The sequence below is a fragment of the Choloepus didactylus genome, chromosome 21 (assembly GCF_015220235.1).
Source record: "Choloepus didactylus isolate mChoDid1 chromosome 21, mChoDid1.pri, whole genome shotgun sequence".
Classification (NCBI taxonomy): domain Eukaryota; kingdom Metazoa; phylum Chordata; class Mammalia; order Pilosa; family Megalonychidae; genus Choloepus; species Choloepus didactylus.
This window is the reverse complement of record NC_051327.1, coordinates 4,260,339-4,274,386: the sequence shown is the minus strand read 5'-3', so window position 1 is coordinate 4,274,386 and position 14,048 is coordinate 4,260,339. Positions and strand designations below refer to the sequence as shown.

The 14,048-nt window shown below is 40.6% G+C and overlaps 1 protein-coding gene across 1 annotated transcript in view; it reads left to right on the top strand.

Annotated features, from left to right (window-relative positions):
* Positions 1-1,293, top strand: part of LOC119518036 (ATP-binding cassette sub-family A member 3-like) — a 204,228-nt gene extending 202,935 nt beyond the window's left edge. Inside the window, exons 29-30 of the mRNA XM_037815141.1 lie at positions 684-757; positions 1,153-1,293. Coding sequence (XP_037671069.1) covers positions 684-757; positions 1,153-1,293 — 215 coding nt within the window. The remainder of the gene's footprint in view (positions 1-683; positions 758-1,152) is intronic.
* The last annotated feature ends 12,755 nt before the right edge of the window (positions 1,294-14,048 follow it).

Sequence of the window (14,048 nt, the reverse complement as noted above, 5' to 3'; positions counted from 1 at the left end):
CACACTCTCATGCTAGCCCACACTTGGCCCATAGCCATTCATTAATTTTTTTCCTAAATCTTACCAGTTTACATGGCATCCAGTGGTGTTGCCCTTGTGTAAACAAATCCTCTGCTCCTGTTTCTCCTTGCAAGTGTCTATTTCTTTTTGTTCCATCCGTGGATTCTTACTCACTTGTAAAAGAAACAAGATGATTAATATGTATGATTTCCTCTTTCACATAGCATGGAAATTGCATAATCGTGAGAATGGGGGGAGGTTTTGTCCTACTCTCCCCCTCACTAAACACTATGTAAATACATGATACACAATCAGAAGGAAAATCTTCCCAGTTCATATTCATATTCTCTGATGTTCTTGTCATAACATTAGAAATTTTAGAAGGCTCAAGTGTTTTACATTGGGCAAGTATACTGACAATTTTCCTGTGCCAAGAAGTGAGTAGCCTGCTCTCAACAATTGCTATGAGGTCTAGATAAGACTATTTCAGCAAGAATAAATCTGTTGAAAGAATTATCCATGTCAGGTATCCCAAAGACAGTGGGCCTTTGGATTGTGTCTCCTTTCTTATTAACAGCGTATTATTCAGCCCTCTGCTGTATATAATTAAATTGGTGTAGCAATACAATAATTTAAAATGAAATCTGTAAGATTAATTACCTGTCCTATATTTCCTTTCTTAGGGAGTGTCATAAACCAGGAGAATCAAAAGATTGTTAACTACTATATTCCCAGCCAGGACAATAGCTGGGGAAAGGTGATGTAGAAGCCATGCCCTTCTATTACATGTTAATAGACCAGAAATGATGGGAAATATTTGGGATCCAAATGTGGAATGGGAGCCTGGCATTATGAGAGGAGCAGAGCATTTAGGCTACTTTTCAAAGGCCACTGGTGCTCAACTGCTTGAGATTTCTGCCCTTAAATCCCAATATTCCATGCCCATTCAAAGAATGGGGACAGAGAACTGCCTCCTCTCTGTTTCTCAATTATCTATTACTTCTAATTTCTTACCTTCCCCATCAGTGCCTTTTGTCCTTTACCATAAACTTCATAGGAGTTTGAGGAAGTTGAGGTGGAGGCTCATCTGGGTTAGGGGTTGGGAGGCAGTTTTACAATAGTAACTGCATTTTTTGTTGTTTGCTGTTAAAGGTTTTCGGTATTTTGGAGAAAGCCAAAGAGCAATTTCATTTAGAAGACTATTCCATCACTCAGATAACGCTAGAACAGGTCTTCCTGATGTTTGCTAACCCAGATAAAACAGGAGTTGAGCTTGAAAAAAATGTGCCATGAGATTCAGTTCCAACCTGTGACCCTTCTGACTGCTCCCTACTACCCCTGGATGCAAAGAGGGATGTCCCAGTGTGTCTTGTGTGTATATCTTGGTGTATAAATATATTTATGTAATAAAGACTCCCCCAACGGAGAACATTTGTCCCCTTCTTTTTTAGATTTAGGTAAGTAGCCTGTGTGTTTAGCATGTGCAAATCTAAGAAGAATTTAATAAATTCCTATTTTCTCTCCCCAAAATAAGGAAGAGTAACATTTATCAGGGTGGGGACAAGAACCTATTCCTGAGTATTCTGAATGTTTGAACAGAAGCATCTACAGATGATGGTGCTGTTAGAGGAAGACAAATAAAAAAAAATGAGAACATAATATTTTAGCAGCTGAGTTATGGATAAGGGGAGCCTAAGGCCTGAAGCAAATCATCTTTCCAATGAATGCATACATACATACACATGCATACACACACCTATTTTATACAAAACAAAACCTAATTAAAATCAACATTAAAGTTTAAGGGATTTCCAAAACTCAAATGAAGACTCTTAATCTTCATTTGTAAGAGAATCTTTGCACCAAGAACTTTTAGAGTCCAAGAACATAAAGATATATATATATATATATATATATATATATATATATATATATATATATATATATAATATATATATTCTTTATAAATAGCATGTTTTCCTTCCTACTCTTACCCCACCTCTAGGGAAGTAAACAAGGAGAAATGAAGTAGAAAGGAAGGAAAATAGCTTTTCTTCTGATTCTTGCTGGGGCAGATGGGGAACCCCAAAAGCAACGTGAGAAATCTAAGCACCTGTCCAGGATTCATGGGCACTTGAGTAGACAAATGGGATGATGCTCATGGAAACTCAAGGTTGGATCTTTCACAGTTGTTATATCCTCAGTTTGATATCGTCAGTTTTAAAGTGATATAAAGAAACTATTCATTGTTCTATTTTTAGATAAAGTGGGGATTTCAGTTTGCTTCAGCCAAGAGTCTAGTAGCATGAATGGTCTGAGAGCACTATAACTCTCGTTTTTAATCTGACTATGAGATCTATGTGCACCTGAATAAAAATCCACAGAAGAGGTTGGCTAATTGCCACAACAACATTCCTTATAGTCTCCCAAGAGTGGGTGGGAAAACGCTTTGTTTCTGGATCAGCCTCCCCATAAAACAAGGCCTACACATGGTTGTGCAGATTGTTCAACACAAAAACATCCATAGTGGCTGTGCCCTTTATCATTCCTGACTAATGAGGGGAGCATCTCATAAAGATGCCCAGAAGTTGAATGGGCTCTGGGATTTTATATCTAACTTCTTCAACCCAAGAGCATCAACACTGAATTAGAGAACCTATTATTCTAATTTAGTCCAGTAATCTCCAATGACCAAAGTTTGTGCCATTAGAAGAGAAAACATTCTTGGTGGAGCTCTTAGAGGCCTTGCCCAGAGGACTTCAGGTCTTCTCTCTTATCCATGCATGCTCAGTGGGATAGATTACTTGGGTCCCTGTCTAAGGCAATTCTCACAATCAGGTAACGTCAAGAATTGAATATTGTCCTCAAACTGATGCCCTGCTGGAGTATCTGACTGGTCGGGAAATAATGATCATGTATGCCAGAATATGGGGCATCTCTGAGCCCCAGATTCACTTGTATGTGAACAACTGGTTGCACTCGCTACATCTGGAGCCCCATGCTGACAAGTTTATCTACACCTACAGGTGAGGCATTATGCTGCTGCTCTTTTCGTTGAGGCTGCTAATGTTGAAGTGCCTTCCTGTGTTCCTGAAGTTTGAAATGAATGCCCACAGCTCCACCTAAACCCCCTCTGTCGTGCAGTTACCTGACTGTGAAATTATCTAATGCCCTGGCAGTTTTCAGATGCTAGTAACAAAGCCTATCAGTATAGTTCCACATCTCCCCTTGTAAAGATGAAACTCAAAATCCTAGTTCTTTTGAACCTCAAAATGGAACATCCTTGTCCTGGTCTCCCAAGTAAGGAGGAATGTGAGGCCCTTTGAATTATGGTGGTGTTTATGTACTTGGAAAACCTATGGCACCCTCAGAAGTAAATAAAGGCCACTGATAATGCTGCTAAAATCAGTTACATAATCCAAAGTCACTCCTCTACCTTTCAAATGAAAATTAATTGATATGTACACCTGCACCTGGGCCTTGTTAAAGTCACATCTAAGCAGCATTGCCGATATCCATGTTAATTGTTTTCTCGGACTTTCCTTTTGGATGGTGTGTTAATACTTTCCTATGAATAACTGATTTGTATAGCCACCTCTTCTCCCACTTGCCCTCTCCATTTCTGAAATAAACATAGGCTGAGCACTGCTATTGTGCTAATGGGAAAGCTCTCAGTCATCATCCTGGATGAGCCATCAACTTGAATGGACCGTAAGTAGCCCGGCGCCTGCTCTGGAACATAGTGACACGGACACGTGAAACTGGCAAAGCCATCATCCTAACCTCCCACAGGTGTGGCTCTCTGGGAGGCTTGCTTGAGTGACTTTGGGAAGGAAATTGCTGAGTCCAGGGATACGGATATAGGGGTCAGTGTGTATATCTGAGTCTATCAGCTCTTCAGAAAGGAGTATGGTTATGTTGATCCTAATAAGGGGACATCAAAAATCCTCTTCAGTTTTAGAATCAGGGGCCGCGTGGTGGGTCCAGGGTGTGGGTGGGGGGCTGAAGCGGCGCGCGCTGGGGCCGGGAGCGGGGCGGGACAGTGTCAGTGGCGGCGCGCAGGAGCGGTTGGAGAGGGCTTTGCGGGGAGGCGCTGCGCCAGGGTGGACGCGCGCCCTGAGCGACGGCGGCGGCGGTTGTGCGGCCTGGGCGGTGAGTTAGTGGGGCGTCGTTTCTGTCCCCGCTTTCTTCTTCTCTCCGACTCCCTGAGCTCTGACCGCTTCTTTCCCAGCTCCCCTGGGGGGCTGCCCCGCGCGGACCCGAAAAGTGTCCCTCATCAAAAATAAAAACAAAAGCAAAAGCACAAGAGACTTAAGTTATCGAATCCTCCTCCACCACCGCCACCACCACCACGACCTCACGCACACACACACACCCACCCCCGGAAATACGATGAGAAACATAAGGGTTTGAATTCTGACTTTTTAATTTTGGTTGTTTAGTAATTAAAAGCAAAGGTTTTCGGAGGCGGGGCGGTGCTAGGCCTGCTTCTGGTGTTGGCTGGCTGTGTGAGCCAGCCTCTCCGACTCTCTCCTGCAAAGCGTTGATATTCCTATTCCCCTTCCCAGAGAGGTGCGTGGGAAATGAGATTAAACACAGCATGGTAAAATCCTCAACCCATGGCCTCCACTGCAGAAAAAGTGTGTTTGGGGTGGCGTGTTGGAACTGTGAAGAGCCGAAAGTCACTCAACTTTCAGGAATTAAATAACATTGCTTAGTATTGGTTAGTTTTTGAAAAGAAAGCAACGAAAAGGAGGAAACCAACATTTTATTAGAAAAACAAAAGTTACTTTTTTCCCCTGTAACTTGCTGCTGTAACCAAGAAGTTAGGATTTAGGGGGTGATTATGATTACTTAATCATTATATAGATATTCCTTTTTATTTTCTGGTGTATTAGAATAGACAGAAATACCTGAAATCTCTGAACTGTAATCCATCTGCCTTGGTCTCTTATAATGTTTGTATAGCCTTTATCTTGTGCCCTTGTGATTGTAAAAACCTTATGACTGACCCTCACTTGTACCCCTTTTATCTGGTTTTTCAACCTTAGAGTCTTATGATCGCTAAAGATAGCCCCTAATGCTTGTTAATGATGAGCCTTGAGTTAGCCCAGAGCTAACCGACTCCAATTCCAAAGCTATGTTGATAAAGGAAGCTGGATCTAACCAAAATGGGCCCGTGTGATCTGAGCAGTAGCTTAAACCTTAACCTGTAAGTGACACATACCTCATTATAATACTAAAAATCATGCCCATCATCATATTAAGGCCCCCATATTCTTACAGATAGTCTGTGACTAAAGTTTGTAATCAGTCTGCACATGCTCAATAATTAAATCACCTGTAATAACGTCATCTAGAGCTATTGTGCTCATTATACTAAAACCTGCCCATCTTTTAGTACTATCATAATTACTGCAGTTCAAGGAGACAGACATTGAGGCCAATAGGCCATCTGATCTCCTGCTTCACACTTAGCAATTCTTTCTCTCTTTGAAACCCTGGTGTCTCAGGAATTGGTCAATTTGAGTGCATCGGGCAGAGAACCCACCACTTTTGATTGGTATCAATTTGGTGACCCAAATGAGACAAAGATTCCTAAGAAGGAGTCCACTGCCCAAAGTTCTGGAGCCCTGGTGGGACCGGTAAACAGGTAATCAAGCCCATTGTGACTACTGGACTCCTTTTAGTCTAGAGGCTGTGTAACCAGGTTTTTCTCTATTGAACCAGCACTCCAGACCCTTGGCAGCTTAAAAAACGTCAAAGAAAGAAAAAGTTTCCAGTTCCAAGTCTGGACAGCTGACTTTGTGAGTGGGTCATCGAAGTAGAAGTGGACTGGGAAGTTGGTACGGTGGTTCAAGTCTCCTGGACCTGGGCTTGAGGCCCTGGGTCCCACTTCCAGAATGATCCCCCTTGCTCTGACCTCTACACCTTTCTGTGTGATGGGTACCATTCTGTATGAGATTTAAGGCCCTGACCTGTGTTTGTACAGGGCTCAAAGCCCTTCCCTGAATTTGTCTGTTGAGTATACTCCTGGAAGATAAGTAATCCAACAATTAATTGGTATGTATGAAATTAAGTATGCCTGTTTAACTGTTAACTGGTATGTTACTTAGGTATAGTAAGTGTTTAATGCCTGTTTAATTGTTAATTGGTGTGTTTGGTCTAGTTATTAATTGGTGTGTTAAATGTAAGTGTTAAATGTCTTTAAACTTGTTGGTATGTTACTTTATTTATGTTCTTCAAATATTCCTAATTAGTTTCTGATTACTGAAATTCATTAAAATGAGATAGTTGGGCTATATTTTGAAAAACTGGAAAGATTTTAGTTATGAGTATGAGAAAAAAGTTTATTTCTATAACACAATCTGGCCTCAGCAGCATTTAGAATCAGGAGAGAAATGGCCTGAGACTGGCTCTATGAGAAAAGAACACTGTATTACAGTTAGAGTTGTTCTGCAAACGAGCAGAAATGGGGTGAGATGATACATAGTCAGTCTTTTATTTGTACCTCTCAACAGTATTTCTGTGTTTCTGTTTCTTGTGTGACTTTCTATTTGTGTCTGTCTGCTTATTCAATGTATGTTTTCATACCTTCAAATGGTAATGAAGATGACCCCCCCCCCCACCGGCCAAATCTGGGTTCGTCATTCAGTGCAGCTGAATGCACAGACACACCAAACAGGCTGTGAAGGAAAAGGAAGGTTTATGTGTGCCTGCTGGAGGACAGGGGAACTTCTCAAATATGCTCCACCCCACCCCCACATCCCCATCCCAACCCCCACCCCACCCTAGTGATTTTTCATGTGGCTTTTATACATGTTAGAGACAAAGAAAGATAATCATCTTGGATAACAAGTAACAGGGGTCTGGAGAACTTCAGTGGTGTATCTCAGTTATTTACTATTTCCTTAGGATTTACATCCTCTAAGATACTGGAGCATGGAGTCACAAGCTGGCTTAGCCCTAGGACCAAGAACATGCCAGGCACGGAATCAGACATGAGTTTAATAGGACTTGCTTACAGGAATTATGGTTCCATGGTAGCCGCAGTCCAGGAAAGATGGAAGTTAGTGCTTGGCAAAAGCAGGGGGTGCCAGGGAGTGGTTTATAAAGGTTAGGACAAGGGGGGTGTTAGAACTGAGTTTTGGCCGGGTCTTGTGATATAAGGGTGTGGAGCTCTGTTATCAACAGTGATCATGGGAGGGGAGTTTCAGTGCTTTGCTAATGATGCATTTTTTCCTCCCCTGGGGAGGTTCTGATGACTTTTAATGTTTGTCCTGGTCAAGTGGGTGACTACGTGAAATCACTGTGGGGAGGAGGGGGCCTGGGCAGGGCCTCCACAATCCATCCCCATGTAGTGGACTCCGTTGACCATAGCACAGACATTGCATCCATAGACAACAGAACACTGGAAGTCCCCCCCGAGAGAGATAACAGTTTCACAAAGAGATGCCACCATGGCCAAGAAAGGGAATTAAACCATTTAGACAAGGGGTTTACTGATAATTGCTGAATTCTGCCAAGCCAGTAGGATATTCCACACAGTCCAATTCGCAGGGTTACAGTCCAAGGAAAGCCGGTAGCACCTAGAGGTGGCAAGTCCATGCAAACCCAACATTGGGTTCAATTGTGGGCATGAGTTACTGTTGAGGCTCACTGCAGGAAGGCATTTGCTAGGCAAAAAGAAAAATGTTTATGGGGAACAATAAGGGGTAACAGTATACATGCTAGACTTTCATTAGTTGACAACAAGGTAGCAGACAGAGGAATATTGTGGGGAGGTTTTAAATTCCAGATAGTCTCCCTTGCAAATTTTGAAAGCCCTCTACTGTTACATTAATTGTTAATCTGGGCATAAAAAGGGTCCACATAGTCATGCATAAGGTTCCCATGGGAATAGGAGGCCCAGGATTGGTGATAAAGATTTTAATGGGCATTTAGGTTTTATTACAATGTTTTGGGTAACTTCTATTCCCCAGGGACTTAGGATTCCTAACCAATGCATCTGCATAGGTCAGCACCAAGGCCAATTGACCTCACTTTCCCCGTTTTGTATGGTCTGAAGCACAGGCAACAACAAATTATTACTATTTCCCACTTAGGCTGTAAAGTTGTTGGCCCTTTAGCTTGGATTCTCACTGCTTGTATTGCTCCCACCATTAGCATCAAATAGGAGCTGGGGCTGCAGCTTTGGTTATGTTATTCAGATCGGTTAGGTTCTGATAAAACCTTTTGTGGTAGATTTTATAGTCCATAGTCCATGCTTGGGTCATTTGTTTAGTGAAGGAGGGCCCCCAATCACTGTTTATTTGCATAGGGATGCCATACAGAGCACACACCCTTTCCAAACAGCTGATGATGGCCGCTGGTTCGCCTTCCCCACTAAGAAAGCTAGAGAAAGTTCTGTAGCCATGTCCACGGTAGTAAAAGCATACCCCAGGAACAGAAGGGGACTGATGTAGTCCACGTGTCCCATCTGGTGTGGCAGCCTATGTAGCTGTCCCAGGGAGCATGAAGGGCACTCTTCAGTGATGTCCACTAGCTGCTGGCAACAGTTACCTTTCGTCATTGGTGGGAGTTCCAGATGTCTTTCCACAAAGCTACTTCAGGTGCAGCAGCTACTTCAGGTGCAGCAACTTTAGCTGTTGAATCCTCTGTATAGGACACTGGTCCAAGAATCTCCTGCATTTCTGCATTCAGAGGGCTGGTATTGCAAATGCTGTGCTGTAGCAGGTAGGCTCTCCACCTGGTCAGTGTGCTCAGCTGGGCACTGCCAGAGCATGTCTTAGAGGCTGTATCAGTAATGCACCCCTGAAGAGGGATGGCTGTTTTTAAGATGATTGGGCATCTTTGTGTTTGTGTCAGTCCCTCCACTTGCAATAAGGAATTATACGCAGCACACAATTGTTTTGTTTGTTTGTTTTTTAGGAGGTTGTATCTCAGTTCTGCCTCTTTCCATAATGGTGACCAAAGCCAGGGGGCATTCGTTTAGAATGTTTCCTCTCCCTCAGACCCCACCTTAAAGTCAACATTAGTGCTGTCTATATCCAATTCACAGGGCAGGTCTGGATCTCTGCTCTCCAGGCTTGTGCCTGTGCTGTTGCCCTTTTTGCCTTTTTAAATGCAGCCTATTGGGAGGTGTTCCATTCTCAGGGATAGCTTTTCCTAGTCAAGTCATACAAAGGTTTTAACATTTGGATTAGGGGAGGAACAAAGGTATCCAATACCCCAGCCACCCCAAAGAAAGCCATTAGTTACTTTGGTGTTTGTGGTGCAGGGGGGAACATTGCACCTTAAAGAGAGTAACTGGTTAGTGAAATAGAGTTACCCTTGTGGGACTTTTCCACTTAGTCAAGTCCTTTGCCACGAGACCATTGCAGATGGTCAGGCTATGTACATAGCCTTGGGGAAGCACAGTAAAAGTCCATTGTGGGCCTGCACAGGAGAAGACAAATCCAGGCTGGCTTGATTTTCCTAGGGGGGATGCTCAAAAAACAAAGCACTAGCAAGATCCAATATAAAATGATATTGAACAAACATTGCCTATTATGCAGCATTTTTTTCTATGCCTACCATTGTTAATTTCCAGGTCTGGTAAAAAAAAAAAAAAAAAGGATTTTCAACTATACCTCTCCCATCTTTCTTTACCCAGCCCTTCCCCCATAGCTGCCTTGGGAGGTTAGGCCTTGGAGGCAGGGATAGGTGAGAGAGGAAGAAAGAGGCTTGTCTTGTTGAACTTGGATTTAAAAGTTTTAAATCAGGGCAGTGGAATTTGGGAGTTTCTACACCCTACTTTTAATTATTTCCAATCATTAGATTTATTTCACTTAAAGCTGTGATCCAGACAATTGGGAAAAGTCTTTGCCTTTTCCAGACGCAGCCCTCTGGTAGCCTTCTGCTCCCTCAAGGAAATTCCAGGGGTAGTGCCTTTTCAATGTGCAGGTTTGTTTACAGTAATTACAGAACTAAACCTTCGAACCCTGCTGCAAAAAAGGGTGTTTACGGGTGTTCTTATTTTCTTTTGTCTTTTGGGACTCCAGGAATATATATGTATATATATATGCTTATTTATATTAAGCAATTCAAACAGAGCTCTTTAAAAATTTTTAATTTGTTATTACCATCTGGAGGTATAAGAATATACATTAAACAGGCAGACCAAAACAACAATACATTGAACAGGCAGATTGAACAGCAGACAAGACACAACTAGAAAGTTAGTCACAAGAAACAGAAACACAGATATACCTTTACAAGTGGCAGATACAGGATTGAATATACATCACTTCATCCCATTTCTATCCTTTTTCAGAACAATTGTAATTATAATACACTGTTTGTTCCATAGAGCCATTTCTCTCCTGATTTTAAACCATATCAAGGCCAGCTTTTGTTATAGAAATAAATGTTTTTCTCATAGACTCATAACTAAAATCTTTCCATTTTTTTTTTTTTAATTCAGTGAAAAGTTTCCCATTCTTCCTTCTCCAAGAAGGAGTCTGTGAGGTCCCATGCTTTGGTATCCTATCCTGGAGTAGCTAGAATTATCCAGACTCCAGCACAAGGCAACTTTCGGCCTTTGACTCATGCAAATTTGCATGCCAGAGTCTCTAGCTGATCATCCACTCAGAACAAGCAGAGAGTCCTTCATTTCAGTCTGGGCAAGGCACACATCTCTGTCTAGTTTTACTTTCTCTTCCAACCAGCATGCTATCTGTTGCAAAACACTTAGCAACTCCTCTGGAGTTTTCAGGGCATCCCCATACTCTCATGGCAGTCCCCATTCATCCAGCAGGGCAGCGACCCCTCTCAATGTGGATGGTATGAGACAATTTGGGTTTGCCCCCAATGGATTCTCCCTTCCTGTAGAACCCATGCCTGCTACAGCTGGCAGACCTTTGATCCTCCCGTCTGGATCGCCAATTGTCATAACCCAGCTTAGCCCTAGGACCAAAAATATGCCAGGCACAGAGTCAGACATGAGTTTAATAGGACTGACTCACAGGAGTTATGGTTCTATGGTGGTGGCAGGCTGGGAAAGATGGAAGTTAGTGCTCTGCAAAAACGGGGTTCCAGGGAGTGGTTTATAAGGGTTAGGAAAAGGGGGTTGTGAGAACAGAGTATCGGCAGGGTCTTGTGACACAAAGGTGTGGTGCTCTGTTATCAACCGTGATCAGGGGAGGGAAGTTTCAGGGCCTTGTTAATGAAAAATTTTTTCCTCCCCTGGGGAGATCTGATGCCTTTTAATGCTTGTCCTGGTCAAGTAGGTGGCTAAGTGAAATCACTATGAAGGGAGGGTGCCTGGGCTCTGGGCCCCCACACATGGTGCCCGCAAGTCTGAGGCAGTAGATAAGAGAACACAAACCATGTTAATTAGTTTATAGCTCAGTTGGTGCCTATTCATGTCTGGGTACATACTTTACGTATTGCTTCTCTGTGAGACCAAAACTCAAATACACAGCTTGCTTACAGTCTTAAAGTTACTTTTAAAATGCTGACATTACAGTAATAGCAAGTTAAAAAAAATTCTTAAAACACACTATTTTAATTGCTTAGAGATAAATAAGCATATATATGTTTGTGTATATATATATATGTATGTGTGTATGTGTGTATGTTATATATATACAACTGTATATATATACAACTATATATATAAATATATGTATATGTATATGTACATATTGTATATGTATAAATATATGTATATGTATATGTACATATGTATATGTATATGTAAATATATGTGTATATATACACATATATATGTATATGTATACAACTGTGTATATATAAATAAATTATTATAAATTATTTCTCCTGGAGTCCCAGAGAAAAAGAAAAAAAAATTCCCTCTAGGCACCAGGGTTCAAAGCTTTAGTGTTTTTTAATTACTGTAAACCAACCTGGACATTGGAAAGAAACCATACTCTGAAATTTCCCAAAGGCAAGGGCTGCTTCAGGAAAGGGTAAGGACTTTCCAGTTGTCCTGGTCACAGCTTTAAATGAAATTGGAAACAATTAAAAGAAGGGCTTAGGAATGCTCAAATCTCACCACCCTCATTTTAAATGTTTAAAACCAAGTTCAACAGACCAGGCCTCATTCTTTCTATCTCACCTTTCCCTGCCCTCAGGGCTTCTTTAACCTTGACCAAATATGAATGAACAAGCTAAAGCAGCTATAGGGGAAGAGTGGGGGGCAGAAAAATGGGAGGGAGGGTGGGCTTAGTTTAGAATTCTTTCTACTGGACCTGGAGATTAGAAATGGTAGGCACAGAAGAAAAAAGAATAGGCCATGTTTTTCTGAAAGAATTCCCCACTAAAAATTATTTTTTCCAATAATACCTTTTCAACAGTAACCATAGTAAACAAATCATTATTAAAATATAAATAGTCTTGAGAAAGGAGTAATACAATAAGATCTAATTGCTGAATTTCAGTAATAAAAGGAAGTGTCCTTGAGAGCTATGGAAAAGTTTTCCTAGATTTATGCTTGGGACAAATTAAACAGTTGTAGTGTATTTTCTAGAGCTTGATAGTCAATATACTCTTGAAGTTGGTCAGAATTTCATGATATTATGAAAACAAAGAGATTTTAACCTCCAGTAGAAGGAATAAAAAAGCAAATACAGCTGCAAAAATTGCAGTGACAAAGCCTAGTCCTATTTTTATGATGACTTTTTGAATCAAACAAATACAATTTTATCCTACTTAGGTATGTTCTCCCTAAATTTATACAAGCTTACCAATATAATAAACTAGTGTATAAGTACATTCTTGAAATTCCTCTTAAAAAGTAGCCTAACTAGTCAGGTTACATAAACTGAGCAGTGTACCTAGTAATGATGATATTTATATAAAATATAATTAAAATGAGGATATGCTGATGCTTCAAATATATCCTATTTAAGGAATCAGTTGAGTTTAGGAAGAACTATAAGTGAGATTTCTGTGACCTTAATTACCTGGATTTCAAAGAATCTGGCTTTTTAATTAATTTGCCATTTATTACCCCAGTATGTGGAAGAATTTGGATTTGTAATGCATTTGGCAATGACATTGGTGATGTCAGTCAGTATATTTTTGATGAGTATATTACATAATCAGGCTAGTAAGTGCTGTTATGAATGGGGAAGACATAATTCTTGGCTTCAAGGTGTTTATGTTCTTCTTGGAATTTACTTGTACCAGGGCATAGTATAAGACAGAGTATTTAAACTACTTGCCAGCTATCTTAATAAAGGAGTAAAAATGCTGGAGAAATTCAGGGAAAAAAAAGGCAGATAAAGAATGACTTAGGGGAAGACCTGATGGAAGAGATGATACTTCTAAGACCTTTGAATGAGACAGTAACATTTGAATAGTTAGAGCACTAAACCAGTTTATTTTAGGAACGGAAACTTAATTTTGTGAATGAACATATTCCTGGTATTGTTTAGTACTTTGGAATAATGTTGAGGAAAAGTTGAGTTTTTTTCTGGATATAAATTCCTTAATTATTCAGGAGCTGATTATATTTCAAACTTGGGCTTTTTTGACCTTTGAAGGTAGTGCTGGACAGGACTGAGAGATTGTAGGCATATTGTGAAGTAATCATTGGTGTGTTATAAGTATAAAGTATATAAATGCTGGGCTGCATTTCAAACTCAAGCATAAATTTTGTCTTCAACCATTATTTTGTAGTATCTCTGTCTCTTCTTCCCTTCATATATACTGTTATTGGAGAGTAGTATGCATGTTCAAATGGCTTTGTAATTTTTTTATCAAATTTATTTCTAGTTGTATGCATTCTGGATAAATAGAGACTATAGATGGAATGGATAGTGTTTTTGTTATTCTCCATGTTTAAATGATCATATTTTCTGATTAAAGTGAATTTTGTTTGTTGTTGTAAATGATCTATGAGAGTGAATTTTGTTTATTGTAGTCAATGCTGACTAAAATTTTATAAGCTTGTCAAAGGGAGTATGGTTTGTCCAAAAGTAAAATGGCTAGTCTTGAAATGTAAGACAAGACCTGAATGGATATGGAAAATTGTAAATAAT